General features: G+C 45.3%; 2 protein-coding genes across 2 annotated transcripts; both read left to right on the top strand.

The window, feature by feature from the left end:
* Positions 1 to 1,446: 1,446 nt before the first annotated feature.
* LOC308095879 (mitochondrial basic amino acids transporter-like) lies at positions 1,447 to 2,280 on the top strand (the record flags this gene model as incomplete). The annotated part of the gene is made up of 1 exon (XM_080443012.1): positions 1,447 to 2,280. One exon carries the CDS (start codon positions 1,447 to 1,449, stop codon positions 2,278 to 2,280), a length of 834 nt encoding a protein of 277 aa, XP_080299138.1.
* A 9,957-nt stretch (positions 2,281 to 12,237) lies between these two features.
* fndc5b (fibronectin type III domain containing 5b) lies at positions 12,238 to 20,463 on the top strand (the record flags this gene model as incomplete). Its single annotated transcript, XM_080443421.1, has 3 exons — positions 12,238 to 12,421; positions 18,278 to 18,367; positions 20,324 to 20,463. 3 exons carry the CDS (start codon positions 12,238 to 12,240, stop codon positions 20,461 to 20,463), a joined length of 414 nt encoding a protein of 137 aa, XP_080299547.1.
* Positions 20,464 to 25,832: the final 5,369 nt, after the last annotated feature.

Raw genomic sequence — 25,832 nt, 5'->3', positions numbered from 1 at the left:
GCCTATGCTGAGTTGAACGGCTTGCTTAACAGTGGTGGCGGGTGGTTCAGTAATGTGCTGAGAACTAGTTTCATTATTTTCTCTCTCTCTCTCTCTCTCTCTCTCTCTCTCTCTCTCATTTTCACAGCTGATGTTTTGGTCATATTTCCAGCATAATGTGTCACCTCATTTCCTACCTCATTCCCATTTTGCTTGACTCATCTATAAATATTCTTAAGCCTAATATACAACACACACACACACACACGTTGATGTGGTATAGACATAGGCCTATAATACACCTATATACAGACACACGCCGCACACGCACACGCACGCACGCACACACACACACACACACACACACACACACACACACACACACACACACACACACACACACACACACACACACACTCACTCACTCACTCACTCACTCACTCACTCACTCACTCCCCGGGTTCTTTCTACCACCCTTTCTCCCAGAGGCACCAGCCCAATAGCCAGAGACTCCACCGGCTACTTACCTTTTCATTAAGAGAAGGAAAACCCTCTGCAACTTCACCACCATAAATCATAGTTCTGGAGCACCCGATGCCACCTCACTCTCATCCTTGGCAGAAATAATAGAAGCCATAATTCAGACTCGGCATGGGGAAATCTAGGAAATCTATTTCAACCTACCGTCCCTATTTTGGGCATGTCATTATTTATAGGTGAAATGTTTTCAAAAAACATTAACATTTTCATGCATTGCCACACGTTGTGAGCTTTTAGATCTGCTTATTTCACAATATGTCACACAATGAAGTATAGGGCTAAAGTGGTTAAAATGTCTTCCACGGCATCCATGTTTGTGATATCTGCTGCTACAGTATGGTATGGTTATCCAGTATTGCCGATCAGAGTACTTGTAGGCCAGTCTAGTAACATCATACTGACATAGTAGTGACATCATACTGACATAGTAGTAACATCATACTGACATAGTAGTGACATCATACTGATGATTTGAGTATTGAAACTGGCAGGTTAAAACTGGAACGTAGGGCACTATCAACCACAGCCAGACTTCTAATTATCTCATACCTTCATCCTCTGCCAGTTGAACCATAGGGCCTTCACAAGCCATCACTACTTTCCAGAGGAACCTACAACAAGCCTACAAAGGTCTTCACCTCATTAAAGAGGAACTGCTTGACTAGGGAATCGAAAGACAACCCAACCCCAGTAATCAACTAGTCCACTGGTATTCACATCATAACCCCTTCATAGTTTATACAAGTAGACGTCACTGTTTAAGTTCTTGCCGGACGTCACTGTTTAAGTTCTTGCCGGACACCCCTGCAGTGGGCCAGTTCCTAGTCAAACCATTTTATTTTGAAAAATACATGAATTTATAAACAGTTGTTAAGTATTTAGAAACCAGCCACTTGATTATATGTGACCAGTCATTGAAGAGTGGTGATGGATTTCATCGCTGGCTGCATTGGAGGTGCTTCTGGAGTGTTGGTTGGTCACCCATTTGACACAGTTAAAGTGAGGCTACAGGTCCAGAATATTGACAAGCCTCTGTACCGTGGGACCTTCCACTGTTTCCAGTCCATCATACGCAAGGAGTCAGTGTTCGGTCTGTACAAAGGCGTCGGACCCCCTATGATGGGCCTGACCTTTATCAGTGCCATAGTGTTTGGCGGTCAGAGCGAAGCCATGCGCCTGCTGGGTCAGGACACTCCCATGAACCAGTTCATGGCTGGCGCAGCAGCAGGCGCCATCCAGTGCGTCATCTGCTGCCCCATGGAGCTGGCCAAGACCCGCTTGCAGATGCAGAGCAAGTCCTCCAAGAAGTTGTACAAGAGCTCCCTGGACTGTTTGCTGCACATCTACAAGCGCGAGGGGCTCTGGGGGGTCAACCGCGGAATGGTCACCACGTTCATCCGCGAGACGCCGAGCTTCGGGGTGTATTTCCTGACCTACGACGTGCTGACACGCTCACTGGGCTGCGGGCCTGACGACCCCAACACGATCCCCAAGCTGCTGTTCGCAGGCGGGATGTCGGGCATCACCTCGTGGCTCGCCACCTACCCCGTGGACGTGATCAAGTCCCGCCTCCAGGCGGACGGGGTGGGCGGGGTCAACCAGTACAGCGGCATTGCCGACTGTGTGCGTCAGAGCGTGAGGAAGGAGGGCTACATGGTGTTCACGCGAGGCCTCACCTCCACACTCCTCCGGGCGTTCCCCGTCAACGCAGCCACCCTCGCCACGTTCACGCTCTTCCTGAGGTACGCCAAGGGGGTCTAACAGAGGTCACTGAGGAAGTCAACTTCAGCTGAGGTAAGATTGTGTTTAGGGGAGAGTTACAGCCATGCAATAACCCGGAAAGGGACTTTTGTCAGGGAGTAATATGTAAAGTAATATTACTTTTTAAACAAGTAACTAGTAATAGGCAATATATTACTGTTTTTGAGTAACTTGCCCAACACTGATAAGCATTCATGCATTTTCTTGCACTTATTCAGATACACACCTACAGTATGGTTGTGAGTGACCCATATATGAAAATGTTTACTTCTTTCTTGAATGTGGGTAAATGCTATAATTGTCACCTTGCCTGTCAACGCAGTGCACATGATGTGCACACTTACACACAATCTTATGTTCATAGTCTCAAGGCAAACAGGCAAGGTGACAATCGTAACCCATTTAATCTACATAAGCAGAACAATAAGGAGAAAGCAGTAAACCTATCACACACACGTGCAGTAACCGTCTGTCTGTCTGTCTGTCAGTCTGTCTGTCTGTATGTGTATGTATGTATGTATGTATGTAATGTATCACAGGGACAGAGTGTCCACACATGCAGTTTGTGTTAATGCCAAACACAACAAAGGAATTGGCAGCATATATCGTCGCTGTCGGGCATAAACCATAGATCTCCATAGTTCATCTTTTTCTCAGAAATAAGTGCCCTATTTTAAACTTTATCATATGACAAAAGCAGTGAAAATAACAGATTTACAAGCTCGCAACGTGTCACATCATGACGCGTTGTGAGCTTGTGGCTTATAAAGAAAACAACCGTTTTCTCCTATAATGAATAGGACACCAGCTTGAAAGTGGTTAAGGCTGTCTGTGGGTTTTATGGATAACCAGAGCAATTTTTTTGGAGAAAATGTATTTAAAATGTATTTATGGAGAAATCCATAAACTCACTTTATCACTCACAGTCATAGGTATGTATCTGAATAACAGAGGGCCCTCACATTTGCATTGCTGCCTAACACAATAAGGGGAATGGGCAGCATACCATATAGAGCAGGCCTTGATTAGGAATGAATAAGATCAGGGGAGAATGAGTGGATCCACAACATGGAAGTAGGGGGAGGGTTTCATGTATAGCTCAACAATAACTGATCTTACCCTCTATAAAAGACCAAAGGTTTGACTGGTTGTCTAAACCTGATTCAAGACCCGCTTGGTTGGCCCCGTATATGGGCTCCAGGAGGGGGTCTATGATGTCAGACTTGGGTATGTCAGTTATCTCCATGGGGATGTCGGGATGGAATAAGTCGGTTATCTCCATATATGGGTTTCCAGGCATACTGAACACAGTCTAACTCGCGGTGGTATCCATTCATGACTAATGCTAGCAAGTATGGGCTCCAAGAAGTCCAAGCATGGCGGAGACGCAGGAGGCAAGGATAGCCCACAGTACGGACACGGGGTTGCGGTTGCGTCTACGTCCACCGCCACGGCCTCCTCTGACAGCCTGAAGATGAAGAAGTCCTCACCCTCACCCAAGGCTTCGACCAGTAATGAGCTGATGTGCAGCCTGGGTGAGTTCCTTTGCCGCCGTTGCCATCATCTCAAGGGCCTGTCGCCCACCGACCCGGTGCTGTGGCTCCGCAGCGTGGACCGCTTCATGCTGCTGCGAGGCTTGGAAGACGAGGACTTCATTACGCCGGCCAATGTGGTCTTCCTCTACGTGCTGTGCCGTGAGGTGGTCTCAGCCGAGGTGGCCTCAGAGCGCGAGCTGCAGGCCTCGCTCTTCACCTGCCTCTACCTTTCAAACTCTTACGGGCAACGAGATCTCCTACCCGCTGAGGCCCCTCCTGGTGGAGGCTGAGAAGCAGTGGGACCACTGAATGGAGATGCTGCTGATCAACACCGACCCACACTTTTTCACCCAGGTGTTCGATGATCTGAAGAACGAAATCAAAGACGTAGGATGAAAAGACCCATCTTCTCATTGGCCTGAACCCCCAGGGCTGCATCAACTTCCATCAGTGTTAAACATCTCCTGCGTCTTACATGGCTTTAACAGTACCCTCACGAACCGAGGATCTCAACAGAGATAACACGCTCCACCGAGTCCAGCCACACCAGTACATCTTATCTCTAACACAAACACACACATCTCTAACACACACACACACACACACACACACACACACACACACACACACACACACACACACACACACACACACACACACACACACACACACACACACACACACACACTGTCTGTTGCCAGAAATGACCAATTGTTCGAGACAAATTATATCAAAGCACGTCGGAGAGTGATAAAAAATAAACAGCAGCAATGTATGAGATAGAAGAGTTGTGTCAGTGAGGGGCCGGAAAACATTACGTTTGAGTCGATGGAGCAAATGGAGATGGCACAATGGCTCTCTGGGCACCCTAGTGGCCAAATATGGAGCCAAAATCAAATATTAATGTGATCTGTACAATTTCTGAGAAATTAAAGTACCAAAGGTAGTCCCTTGACCGAATTATGTGGCAAGTTTGGTGGCAATAGACCAATTATTTGTTTACAAACGTTGAGACTGCACATGCAGGTGCAGGTTTCATATAATCAATTCCCAACAGATCCCCCCACACTCTCTCTCACTCTCACACACACACACACACACACACACACACACACACACACACACACACACACACACACACACACACACACACACACAGTCCATGGCTTTTGGGTTATGAAGGTTTGATATTGTAGCAGTGTTTCTCAACCTTTTTTGGTTCAGTGCCCCCTATCCAATATCTAGGTCCCTACCGCCCCCCACACCCAATTGAAATGTAATCTTTATTTTTATTGTCTAATCGATTTCCAGATATCAGATTTTACATTACACCGGACTGTTAGTATGTGATTGTCACAGCCCAATGACATGATACTGACCATGATACTGACATCATCAGTATCACACAAAATTATATGAACACAACATTTTAAATGTAAATGCATGTCAGTATCATGGTCAGTATAACTGATCGTAACCGTAGCCTTAACCATAACTGAATCTTACCCTAACCTTAACTGATCTTACCCTAACATTAACCATTATAACTGATCTTATACCCTCTTCTGTCATGTATCGTCATCAGATACATGATCAGTCCAACTCAATGTCGTGCAGTCTGGTCCTACTTGGAAGAGGCCATCCTGCCAAGGTGGTCTATACAGGGGACAGGTGGTGATTATGTGGTTGACAGTCTGCTCAAGCTCCCATTACTCGCATGCTGTGCTGTCAGCAAGGCTCCACTTCTTCATAGAGAATTTGAAGCAGCCGACCCAAGTACGTAGGCGGCTCAGCAGGGGATAATACCATAACTGAGAATACCCTAATCTTAACCATTTTACCCACAACCATAGCTGATCTTCCCCTCAGCTTAACCTTAAACCTTATGTAGCAGAGTAGCCTGAAGTCCAGAAACCTAATATCCCTTGGCCTGTGGGGAGTCCCCTTGAGTGATAGATAGGTGTTTGGTTTTACCATGCAGGTAGACCAGGTTAAAATCCAGGTGGTTATGCTTGTCTGTGCACTTTGTGTGCATGTACTTACTGTACAATTTCAGAGGAAGATTAAGTAGGCCTATCAAAGAAGGCGTTCAAAGGCCAGTGCCTTTGTGCGTGCGTGCGTGTGTGCATGCCTGCATGTTCTACAATGTGTAGTTTTTGATTGATTTATTGAATACTTTATTAAACAGCATGTGCGGTACAGTAAGACACTAAGGATAACACAAAAAAGTCCTGGGGACTTGTTTCCATTGCGGTGCTTTGTGGTGATTAAACTGTGTTATTGGTCCGTCTTTCACTTGCGCCTCTTAATTATTCACACATTCCATCACTCTCTCCTTGTACTCCCGGACACAGTAACTTGGCCATTAAACTGGCATGCCGTTTCGACCACTGTTCTTATAAGAGCCATGAATGTTACATTAACCTCTGCTGGAAGGTTTTAAAAAAGGGATAAATCTTTTATTAATGTGAATCACAGCTGCCACAGCCCTGGAAATAAGCAACCACAGATAGGGTGAAGAAGTGCAAAGGGGAAGAACTAAGTAATGTTGTGTGTGGTGAGAACAGAGGCTGGAGCAGACGTGACTCATTTGAGCCAACGTTGAGTGATAAAGCTGTCAGTGACCCTGAGAAGAGATACGACCGTTGTCGCTCAAGGTGAACGGGATGTTCTTCATATACTTTCATTCAAAGAGGAGAGAAGGGGTTGGAGACAGAGGGGGGGGGGGACAAGTAGAAAAGAGAGCAGTAAAAGAAAAAAAAGAGGAGACAGAATATTAATGGGGAGGGAGGAAAGAGAGAGAAAGGGGAGAAGATAAGAAGAATGCAACAGAGAGAAAAGGATGGAGAGGGAGAGAAGAGAGAGGAAAGAGAGGAGGGAAGGAAATGGGAGAGGAGACAGATAGAGGAAAGGAGATGGAGGAGACAAGGGAAAGAGGAGAGAAAGGTAGTCCCTTCTGCCTTCTCATTGTAATGAAAGAGACGTTCAGTCCCTTCTGCAGGGAATACTAATTATTTATCGATCAGCGTGATCTATAGTTGAATGTTGTCCTGAGGCCCCTATCCACGTGTGACCAATGGTGCTCCGAGTCCTTTATACTGCAGGGGCATGGCCCCTGCTCAAATACATTATGTAATAGGCCAGTGCAAACATAGTATATATATATATATATATATATATATATATATATATATATATATATATATATATATATATAGTAGTAATTAATTAATAATTAGTGGTTGTTAATGTTATTCTTTGAGAGATGGTGTCAGAAAGGTGTTGTGAAATGCATTTGGCCCATACATAGCATTCATACAAACAGCAAAAATAGTATTAGAAGTTAGATTAGTAGTAGTAGTAGTAGTAGAGTATTAACTTAACTGAGACAGTGTAACAAGGTTAACGGCGTGGCTTCATGTGGATTTCGACTTAATGTGGCCAGTCTATGACGCCAGTGATCTATGACGTATGTATGACTCCATATTTGGGCAAGGTTTCAGACCGGAAAAACAGACAGGCAGACTCACACAGGCAGACATATGCTGTAGGCCTACCCTCTTCTAGACAGTTTACCCCACGATGGACCCTGACTTTTGATAGATTCTTTCCTAGCAAATCAGTTTTCATCTAGGATATTTATTTCATTTTTAGTTCAGATATAACAAATGCTTTTTCCAATGTTAATCAACACTAATTGCTCTGTTTAGCAGAGACAGCGGGATCATTTGGCAGGAAGTGCGATACTGAGCAGGGTATTTTCCCCTTCCTTTTTGCCCTTTTTTCCCCGTCAGAAGTGCAATCACTGATAATGGGTTCTTTAACATCTAATTCAGGCTGGCTGGCGAGGCTGCCACAGGTGAGAGAGAGGGCAGCCGGGAGCCTCTGTCCGCAGAGAGGCAATTTGGGCATGAAATGAAATGAATCGTGGATCCCTCCGACTTCTCTGTTTGGAGAAGAGAGAGAGGGGGGGGGGGGGGGAGAGGGAGAGAGGGAAAGAGGATAGAGAACGAAGAGAACGAGAGAGAGTGGGAGAGAGAGAGAGAGAGAGAGGGGGAGAGATAGAGAGAGGGGGGGAGAGAGAGAGAGAGAGAGAGAGAGAGAGAGAGAGAGAGAGAGAGAGAGAGAGATTTGTCCATTCATCGTGGCAGGCACATTTCACTCTGCAGTACTTGAGCAGTGCTTCTCGACCATATACCACCGAGACAGCATTGATATAGATCATTAGCATGTTGTCACCGGGCGGCGGATGAACGGTGAACCCCGTTGTGTTGCTTCTTGCTTTTATCACCGTCTCTCAGTGTGGAGCATTATAGGCACCTCAGCGCTATCCATGGTGCTGAATCCACTAGTCCGCTGTCCATGGTGCTGAATCCACTGGTCCGCTGTCCATGGTTCTGAATCCACTGGTCCGCTGTCCACGGTGCTGAATCCGTTGGTTGTTGCGTTCAACAACAAAAAAAACTAGTTTAGCCCCATTCATTCAGCGCCGAATTCTAAACACAACGGGAAGGAAAACGGCGAACGTGGCCGTGAACGCCAGGGAGAAGAGAGTCTCTCTTTTCTTCCCATCTTAACGCGGGTAAATGGGACATTCGGTCGGCCGTGCAGGATGTAAACGGTCCCTTGATGAAAGATGGGTAAACGTGGCTTCTCTGCGGTGGTGCTGGTCGTGGTGGTGGGCTTTTTCTCTATGCGCCCCGTTGATGCCGGTGAGTTGGACACAGGTGAGCAGTCGTCATTATAAGTGAAGGCCAATAACAATCAATCAATAACGCTTTACTATAGCTGACCATGGGTAATTGGGTATGATCCGGAGTAACGTGGACTAGAACGTGTATAAGGCGAGCATAAACATCATATCTCATAGGTATCAAATATGAGACATGAAAAAAAATTATAATACACTTTGCATTGTAATGTATTTTGAGTGAGTGAGTGTATGCTGGGTAAAAAACAAAGCCTACTGGCATTAGGCTGTACAGACAGACGTCTGTCTGTATGTCTGTCTGTTTGTGTACATTTTTTGTGTGCATGTGTGTGTAGTGTAGTACGGTCCTTAGACTAGCTGCAGACTTTCCATAACAGTGCCTGTGCTGCCTCATTTGAATACGAATAATTAATTATCCTGCACACAGTCACCATCCATCAATGTCTAAAGGTGGTTATGAAGTTATAGGAACACGATGAAGATGAGTTATAGTCACATCACATGTACCTATACTCAAACCGGCCTGGTAGACAAAGCTCCTTCGGCACTGTAACTATTCAGATTTTGCTGAATGTTGATATGTACATGGGGATGTAATAACATCTGAGTTTCATCAAAGCAACACCTTGTGGCATGCCTTATACAGTATCAGCAATTTAAGTGCGGCAGCCTCTGAGATTCAGCTTTGTGAGAATCTCAGCTGGTTTGAAAAAGATGTCAGCTTATGGGGCTGTAAATGAACTCTTAAGAAACTGCAATTGAATGGAATATTGAGAAGGTGTTTGGATCAATTTGGACTTTGTTAGTAAATGGCTGAAGAATCCCATCTTGTTGCACTTGTCTGTGCTGTGCTCTCATAGGTCATTCGTATCTATGAGAGCAAGGTAGAACAATAGAAATATTTAGAGGTAACTGCTATGAAGCCTCAAGGAAACTGCCAACACGCGCGCGCACGCACACACACGTACACGCACACACAGTCCCACATACTTTGTGTCAATTAATGCAGCTAAGTGCCTGAGGGAGCGCTCAGAGAGAGTTGATCAGCCACATAAATTAATTGCACCACCACTCTGTAGCACTCCGCTTTCCTCTGCTCTACTTTGTTGATTGTGTTAACAGCATTGAACAAAGAGACAAAGAGAGGGAAGAGGGTACATTCTCCTCCTGTCTCAGTGCTGGTATGAAGTGTTTGGCAGGGGGGGGGTATGTGTTTCAGGCAATGTACTGTACAAATGAATTTGGTGGAAAAAGTGATGGGCTGCATTATGTTTGTTTCGTAATCGGAGTGTAAGTGTAGAGTAAACACAGAGTGATTCAACGTAATCAGATCGGGGACGTACACACATAATACAAGGAGAATGTTGTCCAGAGATGGGAGGAGCACACTGGGACTCCATCTGTTCCACCAGCCTCAACCCCAATAGCACAGCTGTGTTGTTTGTAATGCTGGCTCCGAAACGGTTAGCCACTTACCGAACAATAGCAGATCTGCAAGCTCACAAGTGCTTCACGTTGCGACGTGTTGTGAGCTTGTAGATCAGCTATTTTGGTAAAGAGATTTGGTGTACACAGGAAAAAGTGGCCCAAGTACAGAGCCAGTCAGTTGACTAGGTCTACAATTTCCAATTTAGGCATTTAGCAGACGCTCTTAATCCAGAGAGATTTAAGTGGTTAAAGGGCTGTAAAGGGTTGTACGTACTTTAACTCAGAAAAAAGTTGTACAATGTAATCAAACGGACCCTTACGAGTCCATTTGGTTACATTTGTACAACTGTATGAGTTACAAATGGATACATGGATGGAAAACTCTCTGAAGTGTCTGATTTGTAGGCTCGCCTAAGTCTTAAATTCAGGGGCAAGGCACAGCCCCACGACTCACACTTAATGACATGCGCATTGGCCACATTGATTGCCTCTCTCACATGCATACGTGTGTGTGTGTGTGTGTGTGTGAGAGAGAGAGAGAGAGAGAGAGAGAGAGAGAGAGAGAGAGAGAGAGAGAGAGAGAGAGAGAGAGAGAGAGAGACCGAGAGAGAGAGAGAACATCATGAGTCAGAATGCAAGAGAGATGGAAAAAGAGAGAGACCAGCTGAGAGGTTTATCGAGGGAAACACAAGAGACCGGTGTGTGTGTTTAATCAGACCTGGTGACCTATGAGGAGGGGATCTTAATTTGTTTGAGAACAGAGGGAGGAATTAATAAAGCAGAGACAGAGTCTACAGAGAGAGAGAGAGAGAGATATGTAAATGGGCGGGGGTGGGGGGGTAGGGGGGGACCTTTGCTTCTCCTGCAGAGTAAATTCAGTTTGATGGCTGCTCAGATGGTCATGATGAGCGCTCATCGGTGGGAGGACTGTTAGGGGTCTTGGCTCAGGGACACTTCAACACATAGTCATAGACATGGGAGGGCCGGGGGGATGAACGAGTGACCTTCTGATTACCACGGGCCTCCCTACCCACTCAGCTATACGGCCGCCCCAATGTGGAAATAAATAATGCATAATGTAACACTAATGCATCCGAACAAATATTCATGTCTCATTGCATCTCTGTGCTTCCCCTTCTGTGTGTGTGTGTGTGTGTGTGTGTGTGTGTGTGTGTGTGTGTGTGTGTGTGTGTGTGTGTGTGTGTGTGTGTGCGCGTGCGTGCGTGCGTGCGTGTCAGACACCCTCCTATCAGCTCCGCTCAATGTGACCATCAGAGAACTGGAGGTCAACTCTGCTATGGTCACATGGGAGATCCTGGAAGGAGACCCCGTCATAGGATTCGCCATTACCCAACAGGTACCTTTGTGTGTGTGCGCGTGCGTGCGTGAGCGTGTGCGTGCATTCATGTGTTACAAACTGCATTTTTATTAGTCTTCAAATATGTTCACATTACACCCAGCGGGCAAATGTTAACCAGTAGGATGTTTAATTCTAGACTACTAATTATGTTTAATATAGTTTTCAGTACTATATTTAGCATACATATGACTGTTTTGCATTTACTATTTCTCTTCTTACTGTATTACAATTTGATCTCACTGTATTATTGTCCGCACTGTGAAGGAAGTACAAGTAAATACATTTGTACAATTACAACTAGAATTTACAATTCAGGCATTTAGCAGCTCTTATCCAGAGAGACTGCAAGTGCAAGATCAGAGTAAATGGCATGTACCCAAGTCAACAAACGACAGGTAATGTTCACAAATAGAATGCAGAAAGAAAACAGTTAAGTGCTACAAAGTAAGTCCTACAAAGTGCTACAAAGTAACTAGAATCGCAGGTAATCATCAAAGTAAGCGTATGTATGAATTTCAGTGTTGCCATGGCTATATTGTAGTGAACGTGACAAGAAAAACTTTGAACCGGGAACTTGAACCTTATTTTTCCATTTAAACAAAAGAGGATTTCCAAAGAAGTACTGCTTGCCAAAAAAAAGGTATGAAATGCAGACTTGCAAAGAAAAGAATTCCAAGGCACTCCATCTCAAGTGAAAAAAATATATGAATTTATTTAGAGCAAGGCCAATGAGTATGACCAACGCGTTTCGACCTAGAAGGTCTTCATCAGGGTTTTACACTTATGCTAGACAGACATCAAACAACGAAGTATATATATACCGCTTGGATAATGAGGGAGAGACATCATACTTTGATCCCATCTCAAACTTCCACTGGGCCGCTCATTCACTCCTTCTCGACTTACAGAAAAAGGACATGCGCATGCTGCGCTTCATCCAGGAAGTGAACACAACAACACGCTCCTGTGCATTGTGGGACCTGGACGAGGGCACCGAGTACATCGTTCATGTCCAGAGCATCAGTATGGGAGGCAGCAGCCCTCCCAGTGAACCTGTGTTCTTTAGAACGCCCAGAGAGTCGGAGAAGCTAGCTTCCAAGAGCCCCGGTACGTGACCATGAACACTAGTACCAGATTAGATGTTGCTTTAAAGTGTATATAAATGTGCATGTGTACGCATGTGTACTGTATGCACTACGCACCTGCACATACAAATGCACAAACACAAACAACCACGTGCTAATATGTAAATACACACAGGCACACGTGTTGATTTTGTTAGCAGATTTTGACCACGGAGTGACAGCAGTGTCAGTTTTTATCAACTGTTTAGTTGTTGTTTTTGTTTTTTTCATTTTCTCCCCATTTTAGTCGTTAAGCCTATTCGACCCATATGTATAGACCCCTATCACTGCCATCCCCTACTGTTGGTCTGCGGAGGGTGTTGACAGCCACGTGTCTCCTCCAATACACATTTAGCCACCAGCCACTTTTCACCTGACAGTGAGGGGTTTTCACCGGGAGTATGCAGAGGAACATGCTATTCCTCCCAGTACTGCTCCCTGCTGAACAGGTGCCCCGACCAACCTGTAGGAGTCGCTAATGCAGCGACAGAAAATGCCCTCCTCCAACTAGCTTCCTACCTCCGAACACAGCCTATAGGGCATAGCAGTGGCGGCCATTTTCTGGTTCCACTTCAAAATACTCAATGCATTTTTCCCATTGACATTTCCAAAAATATTTATATCAATTCAATTAAGCCTAGAATCAAGCCATCCAGGGTCCTGGTGAATCATGACCATAAAACATTTTTTTCTGTGATTTTTTTTTAAATTTAAATTTAATTATATACTATATTTAATAAATACCCTTTGTTTTGCCGTTTTCAAAAACGTTTTTTCACAGAATCAAACGTTTTATGGTCATGATTCACAGGCTATTGTGTTCATTGCGGCGCCCAGCCAAGCTGTAGCGATTATTAGGGGTACTGAACCCCAGTCTCCGCATGTGGTGAGCTGGAACTTTACCCCTAAGCCACACGGATGCCCATTGTTTGGTTTTTGTTTGGGTTACGTCACGACAGAGAAAGAGTCATTTTGGTCATTTAATGAAAAAGATTCTTGAGATTCTCTTTTTCTTACTTCATGCAACTCCCCCGCGCCGTCACACACAGGCTGTTATCTGGAGCGGCTTCGTTTCACTTCCAGTTTTATCATCTCCTCTGTGACCCAAATACGGTGCCAAGAGCTGCCTCAGACATTGAGAGGAAATGCCAGGCCCTCCTCAGAACCCAGGCGATAAGGGAGGGAACAATGGAGCAGCACCGAGGAGCGCCAGCGCTCCGATAAATCCCTCAGGGGTTTGTTTGGCTCTGTCCCTGTGAGGCCAGAGAGTAAAACTGTTTTTTTATCAGAGGGAGACAACCTGTCACCTGGATGTTTGCAGGGAGAATTTGCCTCAAAGTGGTGGCATACTCTCATTTAGTTTGCTTCGACTTTGTCAGAAGTTACTGGATGTGCGCGCGTGCGTATGTTTGTGTTTAGAGGAATATTCATTAGTAGTCTTGATTAAATCTCCGAGCCATTACTGCTCCCCTCCCCTCCCCTAAGTGGGCATTAATCAGCTTCACACAGTTACCATCTGCTTCACGAGGCCACAGGCACAGCACAGTGCCACATAACGCACCACAACAACAACACCCTTTCTTTGAGTCTTTGTTAATTTCCTGTTGCTCTCTGACCGTCTGTCTCGGTCTATCAGGTCTATTTTTGTATGTCTGTGTTTCTTTCTATGCGTCAGTGTGTTCGTCATGTCCCATCTTTGTCTGTCTCTGGGTAGGTCATTGATTAAGGGCCTTGACTTCAAACCAGCTTTCAATGACTGCAAATACTGCAATATTGCCTGCCTGACGGTAGCATCGAGAACAGACTGTGGCTGGGGTGGCGAGTGTCTTTGGTGATCCACTTAGCCTTGGCTACGCATTGCTAGGAATATATGTCCTGGAGGGAGGGAAGCTCACCTCCAACGATGTGCTGGACCGCCCGCACCACCCTGTGTACCGCTCTGCTGTCAAGGGTGGCGCAGTTCCCATACTAGGCAGTGACGTAGCTCATCAGAATGCTCTCAATGGTGCTGCTTTGGAATGTCCTGAGGGTGTGGGGGCTCATGCTGAATTTCTTTAGCAGCCTTAAAGGAGCACTTCACCCCTGGAAGAAGTTCCAGGGGTGACCACAGGGGGGACCACAGGGGGACCACAGCGTATCACTGCCTATAACTTCAACTCCCAGAATGCTTTGGTGCCTTGTGGCAGGGGAGGTTCCATGTGGGTGTGATCTCCAACAATAACATACAAACAGCATGCCAGTGTCGCCATGTCTGCTTATTATAAGCGGCTTCTTTCTAAAATGTAGTTGATATTTGGGCTTGTTTCCAAATGTTTTGATTGCTGTTTAAACCAGTGGTTCTCAAACATGTTCATGTATTTTTCCACAGACCCCCATCTGAAATTATAATTTGTGTCAGGGAGCCCCTAACAAATATGTGTCAAAAATATTCCACATTTTGAAAAGCAAATAAAAATATTTTGCAAAAAAAAAAAAAAAAATCCACATTTTGGACTTTTTCCCCCTCAAGATTTTTTTGTAAATAGCAGATCTACAAGCTCACAATGGGTTGCGAAGCGTTGTGAGCTTGTAGATCAGCAATTTTCAAATATATAATATCCCATGTCTAGGTAAAGTGCTCTTGGCATAGTTATTTTTCTTTTGGGCTTGTTTTCATAGACCTGGCTGCTTATTTCTCTCACAATATCTGGCAACACTGGCTGTCCTCGCAAACGTTCAGCTAGTTACATATATGTCCAAGGATTCGTTAGTGATGTCATATCACTGGGACATCCTCAGTATCTTCATGCAGTTTCACTTCCGTGTCGCATAGTATTGACATCACTGTCACATCCTTGGTATTATGATCCTAGCCTTTCGTGACGGTGTTTGTTTACCAGCGCTGCTACTCCACGCTGTATTTTTTTTTTCAAGCTTGCGCTTATGAAACACTACACAGGATTATTATTTCATGTCAACATTCAAGTACAACTATCAGAAGATAACTCAGGTAAAGTAATGCCTCACTCTGCAAGGGCCGCTGGCCGCAGCTAATGGGAGTGGCCGAGTGGCGAAAGAAGGTTGAACAAAGTGTTACGGACACCCCATTGGGGCTGTCTTTTGAGATGGTCTGACTGAGACACGCCGAGACATGTAGTGCGGAAAGGAATGAGACCAATCTCTCATGATGCAAATAACGTCACGAATATTGCGAACATTACTAGATATCTAAAAACACAGATTATTAAAAAAAAAAACCCAGGATCTTGTTTCTTCACTCCTAAACTTCATTAAAAGACCGAAAACTTCTTCCAGGGGTGAAGTGCTCCTTTAAAGGTTCTATGACATTCATTTTCACTTTTTTTTTTTAAATGTTTTTTTTGTGGGTTTTATGACCTCAATTACAAAAAAAAAATCTGAACTTTGAACATTCAGTTGATTTTCTGTGGTCTGGGGTTTTCTGAATAATTAGGCTGAAAAGTAATCTGAGCTTGGCCCTTGGGCAGTGAAGTCACAGGCCATTAATCACGCCCACTTTCCTCCTCGCCCCTCCCCTCCCCTCCCCTCCCCTCCCCTATCCTTTCCTTTGGGGGGGGGCGGAGCAGAGGCGATGATTGACAGGCAAAATCCCTCAACAGCGACACCCGCAGGCAAAGATTTCTTTTTTCATTGCAGTTGAAAAGGCTTTAGAAATGTGAGAGAAAAACACATGCCATGGATCACTGGAGTGGAATTTCTTGTAAAAACTTTTTATACACGTTTGAAGGACCATGACAAAGACTTTTAATGTGTGGTAAAACTGAATGTCATGAAACCTTTAAGAAGTATTTGAAGTCACTGACCCTCTCCACTGCGACACCGTCGATTGAGATGGGGGCATGCTCTCTTCTCCGCTTCCTGTAGTCAATGATCTGCTTCTTTGTCTATTTGATGTTGAGGCTGAGGTTGTCCTCATGATACACCATTGTGTCAGTGATCCGACCTCGTCCCTGTAGGCCGACTCGTCATCGTTGACAATCAGGGCCATCACTGCTGTGTCGTCGCTCGTGAGCATACTTGATGTTGTTGGAGCTGTGCGTAGCCATGCTGTCGATGGTGTAGAGCGTAGAAGAGAGGATTCAGCACACAGCCCTGAGGGGTTCCTGTGTTGTTGTTCTGATGTGATGCTGCCCATTTTCACCACCTGCGGGCGATGGCCTGACTGTAAGTCCAATATCCAGCTGCTCACTGTTGGGTGCAGGCCCAGATCTCTGAGCTCGGTGTCAAGCTTGGCAGGAACTACAAGTATTGTGATGAATGCCGGGCTATATTCCACAAAAAGGATTCGTACAAAACAGTTACTCCCCTCCAGGTGAGAAACGCGGTACGAAGAGCTGTGGCAATTGCATTGTTGTTGGATCTGTTTTGATGATAGACAACTTGACATGGGTCTAGCACAGGGGTCATCAATATATATGTACATACATGGACAAAATGTGTACGTGGCAAAGACTTGGTCTTGTCCGTGGCAAATTTTAGATTTTCTGTTTTACACACCATTATATTACTGAATGTTAGTTCTCTTCAGAATATGTATGACACTGATTTACTATGACACTATGGCACTTATGAGTCCACTAGTGGTTCTCAAACGTTGTATTTGCAAGGACCTCCATTACAGACCTGTTATGGTCATTCAGGGCTATCTCTGCTATTTCTGCCGCAGAATAGGGACGATAGGATTCATGTGGTTAACATCCACAAGTTCTTGAACTCTAATCTGGATTAGAGAGTACCTACAATGTTAAGTAAAATTTTCACAGAGCATGCACATTCAAACAATAAAATCCCTGGTGCTGGACAGAAGAACAGCTTTAAAATAGAAATATAGAATCCACACACTGGATCATGCGCCCAAAGTGTCTGTGGGCGCATCAATAAAAAGACCCTTTGGGAGCATGATCCAGTGAGCGGATCCTATATTTCTACCTACGGTATTATTAACACGTGCACATTCCACCCCAAAACCATTACTCTGTGTAACTCTGGACTGCCCTGCCAGTATACAGTAGCTGTGAAAAAAGCCATAGCCTTATTGCCAAAGCCATTAATACTGGTGATAATACTGGGCAGGTCTGCTTCAAAGCCTAGGGAAGCCCTGATGCAAGGGGGGAGAAGGGTGGCACAGTGCCTGACTGTGACAAGACACGGGCCAGAGAGACGCTGGTGTACAGAATGTCCTGGACCTTGGGCCCCCTCCTGATTGGCATCGCGCTGTACTTGCTTGAGTTCCGTCACCATGGGAATAAAATGTGTTCCCTCGTACCCGCTCCCACTTACTCGCATTTTTTCTCTTTCTCTCCCTCCCTCTGTATTTCTCTCTCTCTCCCTCTGTCAATTCTATTCAAGTCAAGTCAAAGGACCTTTATTGCCATGAGAAAACATATGTTGCCCAAAGTAAATGTCAAATAAAATGGAGAAATGATGTACAATTAAAAGGGAACAAAGAATTGTGTAAAGAGAGCTTAGTCACATCGCAACTTAGAAAAACTAGCTTACAAAACCATGAAATGTTCATTTGCTGTTAGGAATAGTTATATATAAATGTAGGCAAGGGTGCCTTGGTATAGAGCTTTTTAAACAAAAGCAGCACTTTTTCTCCCCCCGTCTCCCTCTGCCACCCCCTCCACCACTAACACAGCTCTAATAACCATGGTTGGACCAAAAGGTTCCACTCTCTCGGACTGATTGATCCGATTTCTCACAGTAGTGTGTGTGTGTGTGTGTGTGTGTGTGTGTGTGTGTGTGTGTGTGTGTGTGTGTGTGTGTGTGTGTGTGTGTGTGTGTGTGTGTGTGTGTGTGTTGTATTCTCTCGTTCAAGACGAGCTATCGATGGAGGAGATGGGGCAGGGGGCCCAGCTGAGGGCCGGAGAATGCATCATCATCGTGGTAGTGCTGGCCATGTGGGCAGGTAGGCTAACTGTTCCTCATCAATCCCAAAACATGAGTGATAAAAAGGTGCATCATTCTGGACCTGATAAAATCTTTAACTTCCAACATATAATTCAATATTAATTGAAAAAACATAAACATTTCCCAACAGTGTGGAGAGGGACTTGGCTGAAAACACAGCCGGCGTCACAGTTACGATCGTATCAAGTGTCGGACGACACGTCGCACGACAAAAGTGATGTCAAACGACCAAAAATGCGGAGGACCTTTGCAGAGGGCGTCACGTAAAAAATGAAAAATGAAAGGTCACTGTCGCCTTCAGAAAAGGTTGCGTACTGTGCTCTGATTGGTTGGGAAGACGAAATCAGCTCTTTTATCATGGTGATGCACGAGACTACATTCATCCATGCGTCATTCGACACTTACCATGCCAAGCATAGACTGACCTTTACGCTGTATTTCTGTGAACTGTTAAAAGTCGCTGTTTTCAGCTCTGTGTCTTGGCTCCTTTACGCCCAGATAAACTCTCTTCAGCGTATCCATAGCAACCATGTTTGGCACAAAACCAGCATAGGATTACAGCATATTAATTTGAATGTATTCCGCACTCTTTCGCAAAACACTGCCTCAGCACATACACGGAATGCAACTATAACGCAACCACAGAGCCATAAACTTCATAGCACAGCCTCTGCATGAACACACTACTCAGTAAAATCCTTATAGTGTATGTAGTCTATGTAGCATGATGAAATATCCATAATTACAATCGGACACACAGTCTAATCGACTGTAGCCAGTGATGCATGCGCACATCGCTGCCTCTGGATCTTATAATGTGATTGAGCAGAGGACTTCTTCGCCACAACAACAAGCATCTGTGGAATATTTTACCAACTGTGCGCCTGGAACTGACTGCTTAATGCTCAGCTCCATTAGCGGGGCATGCGTGAGGAAGGAAATATGCCGCTCCTTTTGTGCAACCCTCAGCGGTGCTTTTCAGACACACAGAGGGAGTTATAAATTCCGTTGCTAACCCAATTCACCCGCTGTAATGAGATACGAATACGGCCCAGTAACATCGGTGGGATGCACTGGGGGAGGGAGAGCCCCAGTTTTACCTCGCCAATTACCAGAGAACCCACCCCCCTCCCTAAGAGACAGGGATATAGGAGATGGAGAGGGGGGGGGGGTAGAGCTCAAGAGAGACACAGCGAGAGAAATAGAGGGGGAAGAGAGAGAGGGAGAGAGAAAGAGAGGGAATGAAAGAATGAGAAAGAGAAAGAGGGAGAAAGAGACAAAGGGAGGGGAGAGGGAAAGGGAATGGAGAGATGGCAAGAGTGAAAGGAAAAACTTGGTGGTGATGAGCAAAACAAAGCTGTTTGATTGGAGAGGTGATGGAGAGAAAGAGAAAGAGCGAGAGAGGGGGGAGACAGAGAGGAGAAAACGAGGGAAAACATTTTAAACAGATGAGGAAAAACAAAAGAGCTGAATGGAGGTGGAAAAACAGAGATCGGAACTTTAATTGGACCTGTGGGGCACGCTGTGGCCATCTCTGTGAGATTTCCCATCATGCCTTTTAGTGTCGCAATGATGAGATGTGCAGCTGTGGAGGCTGACATGAGCTGAACACACCGGACCGCCTGAAACCACCGGTTGGCCCGCTTCTCTCCTCAAACACGCACGCACACACACACACACACACACACACACACACACACACACACACACACACACACACACACACACACGCTGTATCTGTCTGTTAATCTCACTCTCTTTTCCTGCTTATTGTCTCCATCTCTCTCGCTAAAGCTCTCCTTAAAGTCAATGTCATGTCTCCCTCTTGAGATGAGATCTCAGACGAGTTGAGACGAGACGAGATGAGACTCTCCGAGCATGCGCCCTCTTTTCCTACATCTCTCTCTCTCTCTCTTTCTCTCTCTCCCTCTGTCTGACTGTCTCTCTCTCTCAGGTGTGATCGTTCTGTTCTGCCGTCAGTATGACATCATCAAAGACAACGAGCCCAACAACCCCAAGGACAAAGCCAAGACCTCCTCGGAGTGCAGTACTCCAGAGCATCCATCGGCGGGGCTACTGCGCAGCGACGTCTAAGACCAGCCCTGCATAGCCTTTTGCAATAACCTTCACTTAAGACCTCAGGACGGGTGAGAATGTATTAACTTCATAATAGTAACTATATTTAGATATAGCACTTTACTTAATGTTATAAAGTGCTTAGATAATGGAAAACAAGTATTATATGTCATTGTATTTTTGCATGTGTGTATGCATACAGTATAGGCATTATTAAACAGTGACATAACACTAATTCCTTTACACTTGGCAAAACAGGTAATTGGGTCAATCATAATCAATAAGGACTGATTTATACTCATACCTACTTTTTCAAACCTACCTTTGACAGGTGGTTTATGGTTTTAAATTGGCCATGGTGCCATAGAATAGTTTTCATGCCAGCTGACTGTAGCTGCCAATTAGAACGCATTTCTGTGGGACCGAGATGCTTTTTGAAACATCATCAGGTAGGGAGAGCTTTGTAGTTTTCACTGCTTCAGCTCTAAACATTTCCTTGCATACTGTAAATCCTTCTGGATTAAGAGCATCTGCTAAATGCCTAAATTGTGAATTGTAAATTATAAACTGTAACGTAACGTTGCCCTGTGCAACTCAATCACGTACCGTGTCTAATTTATGTTTTAGATCCTGAGAACAACAGAAAGCCATTCTTAGAAACCATCGACTGACTGAAGAACAGAACCATCGGAGGACCTCTGTTCCGCACGGCGAAGAACTGTTTCAAAGCGCCACATCCACAATCATTTCCAGACTTGCGAAATCACAGCCTCAAAGGCAAAGCAATACCGCAGAGGACAAAGGTAGATTCTGTTTTTCTGACACCAAAACTAAACTGAGAAAATCAAAACAGAACTGTGGCCCTTTGAGGGCCCTTTGAAGCCCCCTTCAGAATGAAGAGGCAAGGTAGACAGACACAAGGGGAATCGGACGTTCCTGCATCATGAAAGACATAAAATGGCAAGTCGCTGATCAAAGGGACGGAAACATTCCTTCTCAGCAAAAACAAACTCAATTCATCAGTGACGCCAAACCCTTGGGACGGTCCTATGGAAACGGATGTCATAGAGCGATGTCTTCCCCTTTATTGTGAAGGGTTTATGTCAGCGGCCAGTGAAGTTATCTGAAACAGTTAGCTGAAGCAGGCAGCTGAAGCAGGCAGCATGTTCCTGGTCCTGCTCTCCAACAGCACACAGCAGAACACAGAGAACCCAACGCCTACAATTTGACTCACTTATACTTGTATAATGGGTTGTAATAATGAAGAACCTTGAATCTTAAAAAGAAACAGCTCCCACTGAGACTGGGTAATGTCTATCTCTCTCCCCTCTCTCATTATATCCTCTCCAGTCCTTTAGTTAAAGCAACTAATTGTTCTCCCTTTCCTGCCCTCCTTTGCCCCTCGTGGTTCACTCTGTCTCTCTTCATCTCCACTCCATTGTTTCTTTCATCTCACTTTCCACCTCTCCGCCTCACTTTCCCAGTCTCTGTCTTTAATAAGCACACAGCTGTATTTTGTGACGGTGACAGTTTGTCTTCAAAAACCCAATTTAAACTCAAGCACCAATGGAACTGTTTGGCCCAGAAAAAAACAGTATACAACAGTCTGGTTCCCGCCTTCTATCTCCTCTCTTTCTTGTTCTGTCTACCACCAGCTAAATGATTGTCATGTTTTTGCCTCCTCTCTCTCTCTGGGCTTGGATGGCACGTTAATGTCCCTGTCACTTTTGTGCCAGCCCATCTATCCTCGGGGATAAAAACTGACACCATTTTTACAGCGCCCCGTATTGTCCTTGTGTGAGCCAATAAACACCGTCCGAATACAAGCATGATCCTGACGAAGGCCACGGATCGGGGGGCTCACTATCACTCATCACAGGGCTGACTCACCCCCCCCCCCCCCAGCACTCAGCTTTTAAAGAGCTTGTTTTGTTCCAAAAAAAGTCCCAAACCTAAAAGTTTTTACAGCTAGGGGGCATCTCTCTAACTTAGAGGTAGTTCACGGTCTTGGCTTGTTGCTCATATTCCCCATATTCATATTCAGTACCATCTGTGGTCTGGAATCGGCAGTCAGATGTGTACTAAATTTCGGGTGGAGATATGCAAGTGTTGTTCCCAGTGTGAAGTAGACACTGGCATGGTGTGCGCGTGCGCGTGTGTGTAATTTCCATCTGGAGTTAGCTGACTGATGTTGAGGGATGGCAGAATGTGGAACTTTAGCTGAGAGGCTGAATCCTCATGCAAAATCTGAGCTCTCAGTCAGTGGCGTGGCGGTTGTTAGAAACAAGGTACTCTTCTTCTTGCCAGTGTTTTAGGACTGAACTAATTAATCTTGGATGATATGACTAAATATACCGTACTGTAGGTCTCCAGTGGGCCTGCAATTCAATTATTATGCGTATTGGATTCCAACCCTTGGATACCAACGTAAAGTGTAATAAGAATTCCGAGAGAAGTCCAGAGGAAGCTATACTCAGCAGAGTTAGGGATGGGGAATGGTTTCCCGACGCAGTTTTGCACCTCGCAGCTTCCTGCTCAGACTTCCTTGCCAATCACAACACCGGTATTCTATTAAATAAGATCTAGTGTCAGGAGACTGTTCCTATCTCCATCATCTATTCTTCTCATGCACGCAGTAGACCTGGGGTCTTACGTCTCGTCTTCTAACTCTTAGATCATCCTCTTTTCCTCCTCTCTCTGTCTGACACGATGCGTCACTCTCCCTCACAGTCTGTTATATGCCCTGGATTCTCTTCGTCCCCCATCCTTATCGGCAGCCTCTCCCTTCCGTCTCTCCCTTCCGTCAGGCAGCATTTCAGACGCTTACCCTTTCTCTCTGTCATCCGATATCCACTGTCAGTTCCTCTGCCTTCTCCTCCGCCTTTTGCACATCGACGTCTCCCTCGCACTCTTTCATCCAGGGCTGCAGCCCCCCTGCCTATCCGTCACTCGCCAACTCATTTATCACCCCCCCCCCCCACCCCCCAGCTCTCTCCAGCTCTCTGTCCCCCTTATCCAGTCTGTCTGGCAGGACAGGCTGTATTTCTCCACTTTTAATGATGGCTAATCAAGCTGTTCTGGGAGCAGAGAGCGGGGCAGGGCTGGCGGTGGCGGTGGCAGGCCGCGGGATGAAGCTGGACGAAGACATGTGGGGAGAAGGAACGGGTGAACGAGCCACTGGGGACAGGAGAGGAGAACGTGAATGGACGAAGACAAAATGGCGGGATGGGAGATTAGAGAGTGATACGTAGCGATAAACTCCACAGGAGGTGGGGTTTTATATACCGAGGATGAGGAAGCCAGGTATGTGTGGATGAAGACACAGGTGGTGCTGGGTCCGGAGGTGCTGTTAAAAAATGAGAACTGGCGGGGGAGAGGAGAGAAACTAGCTTTGTGGGAAAGCAAATACAGACTTTGTTGTGAAAATGTCCCCAAGTCCTGTGCTACACTACTAAATCGAGTCAGTCGTGCAGAAAAAAAAACACACACGCGCGCGCGCACACACACACATTCAGTACTTGCTTCTTGATGTGGACAGATGGAACAGGTGTATTATGAAAGCATCTTAGAGAGGACAGTTCTCAGTCATCAAACCCTGCTGTAATTGTAAATCCCCCCCATGGATCCTGACTCGCTGTCACATCTCTCGTCTCCTTTGATCACGTGGAGGAGAGCCGGACGTGGAAGAGAGCTGGACGTGGAAGAGATATGGACTTGGCCCGAATTGTTATTGCCTACGCTGTCGTCATCCAGGCAAAGACATGCACACGCGTGTGTAGGCGTGCACGCAAATACATGCATGCCTACACACACCCGCACATACGAGACTCGTACTGCATGCACAGCACACATACGAATACATGTGCATACTGCACTGCACGCAAACATGCAGATACACACGCATAAGCACACACACACACATCTGAATACATTCTCTCCCACTTCTTTGATCTCTCTGTTGCACGCACACGCACGCACACACACACACACACACACACACACACACACACACACACACACACACACACACACACACACACACACACACACACACACACACACACACACACACACACACACACACACACACACACACACACACACACACACACACACACACACACACACACACAATCCGTTCTGTTAAAATGGCTCTGATCCAAACAGGAGCTGACAACATGGGGAGGCAGCAGAAGGTAGATGGGGTCCAGACAGCTCTGTCTCTGTCTCTCTCCGCTTGCACGGGGCCAGTCAGCAGCTGCTCAAGGTGAACGTCTAATGAGGCATGTGTGAATACTGAGCGGGCAGCCCACCGTCCACAGCCCGCACGGAGTGAGAGAGAGAGAGACAGAGAGAGAGAGAGAGAGAGAGAGAGAGCATCCCAAGGAATTAAATGAATTGATCAATAAATGATGAGGAAATACACACGCAAGCTCAATATGTCATTGCTTCCATTGGAGAATAAATATATTGTAGTGCCAAACAATCCAAGTCAAAGGCTATATGTGCATAATGTTGGATATTATACTCTTCCTCCAAAGAGGCCATTGTTCGAGGGACTTGATTAGAGGTTATGAAGACTGATAGGTGGTGGTATCATATGTGGTATGGATGGATGACCCTAAAGCCTAATTTATACTTCTTTCTATAAGGTGCGTCGCACACCGCAAATAGCCGATCTACAAGCTTACAACGCCCCCGCATCGCAAGCTTGTAGATGAGCTATTCGTCACACGACACCATTGTACAGGGGAGTATAGGTTAAGCATTTATACCTTAGTGCCGTGTTTCTTGAGGATGCTACGCTTTGCCATGATGAGCCTCTCAGTAGCCCCAGCCTTAACCCTCTCAACCTTTAATTAGTAAGTACCGAATCATCCAATGACCCTCCAGATATAAGGCTCTATGATCAGATTAAGGACATGTATTCCTAGTGTTTTTTGTTTGGTTTGGTTTTTCTTTTTTTTTTGCCTGTTGTAGACTGATTTGTATTGATTTGTATTCAAATATTGACATGCTGAATGGATTTTAAGAACCCTGAATAATCATGTCAAGGTCCTGTGCATACTCCTAATAGGGCCGTTTAACTTACAATATATATTTGTACTTTACAATGAAGCAAATAACCAAGACGCATGGATTTACAAGGAAAATAAGTCTGTGTTTTATGTATACAACAATCACATGTGTTGAAACATTTTGATGTTCGTTATGACGAAACTCATGAGGGCTAGCATGACTCTGCTAATTGTTCACACCCAAGGTATATACTATTTCTATGGAAATATAAATGTCTACTTATGTATTAACACACAAGAGAATAAAATAACTGATATTTTCAAAGCACTGGCTATGTACGCTTACTTTCATATCTGGAGTTGGAAACC

The sequence above is a fragment of the Gymnoscopelus braueri genome, assembly GCF_963280865.1.
Source record: "Gymnoscopelus braueri genome assembly, chromosome: 11".
NCBI lineage: Eukaryota > Metazoa > Chordata > Actinopteri > Myctophiformes > Myctophidae > Gymnoscopelus > Gymnoscopelus braueri.
The sequence above is the reverse complement of the archived record's forward strand: the minus strand, read 5'-3'. Positions and strand labels throughout refer to the sequence as shown.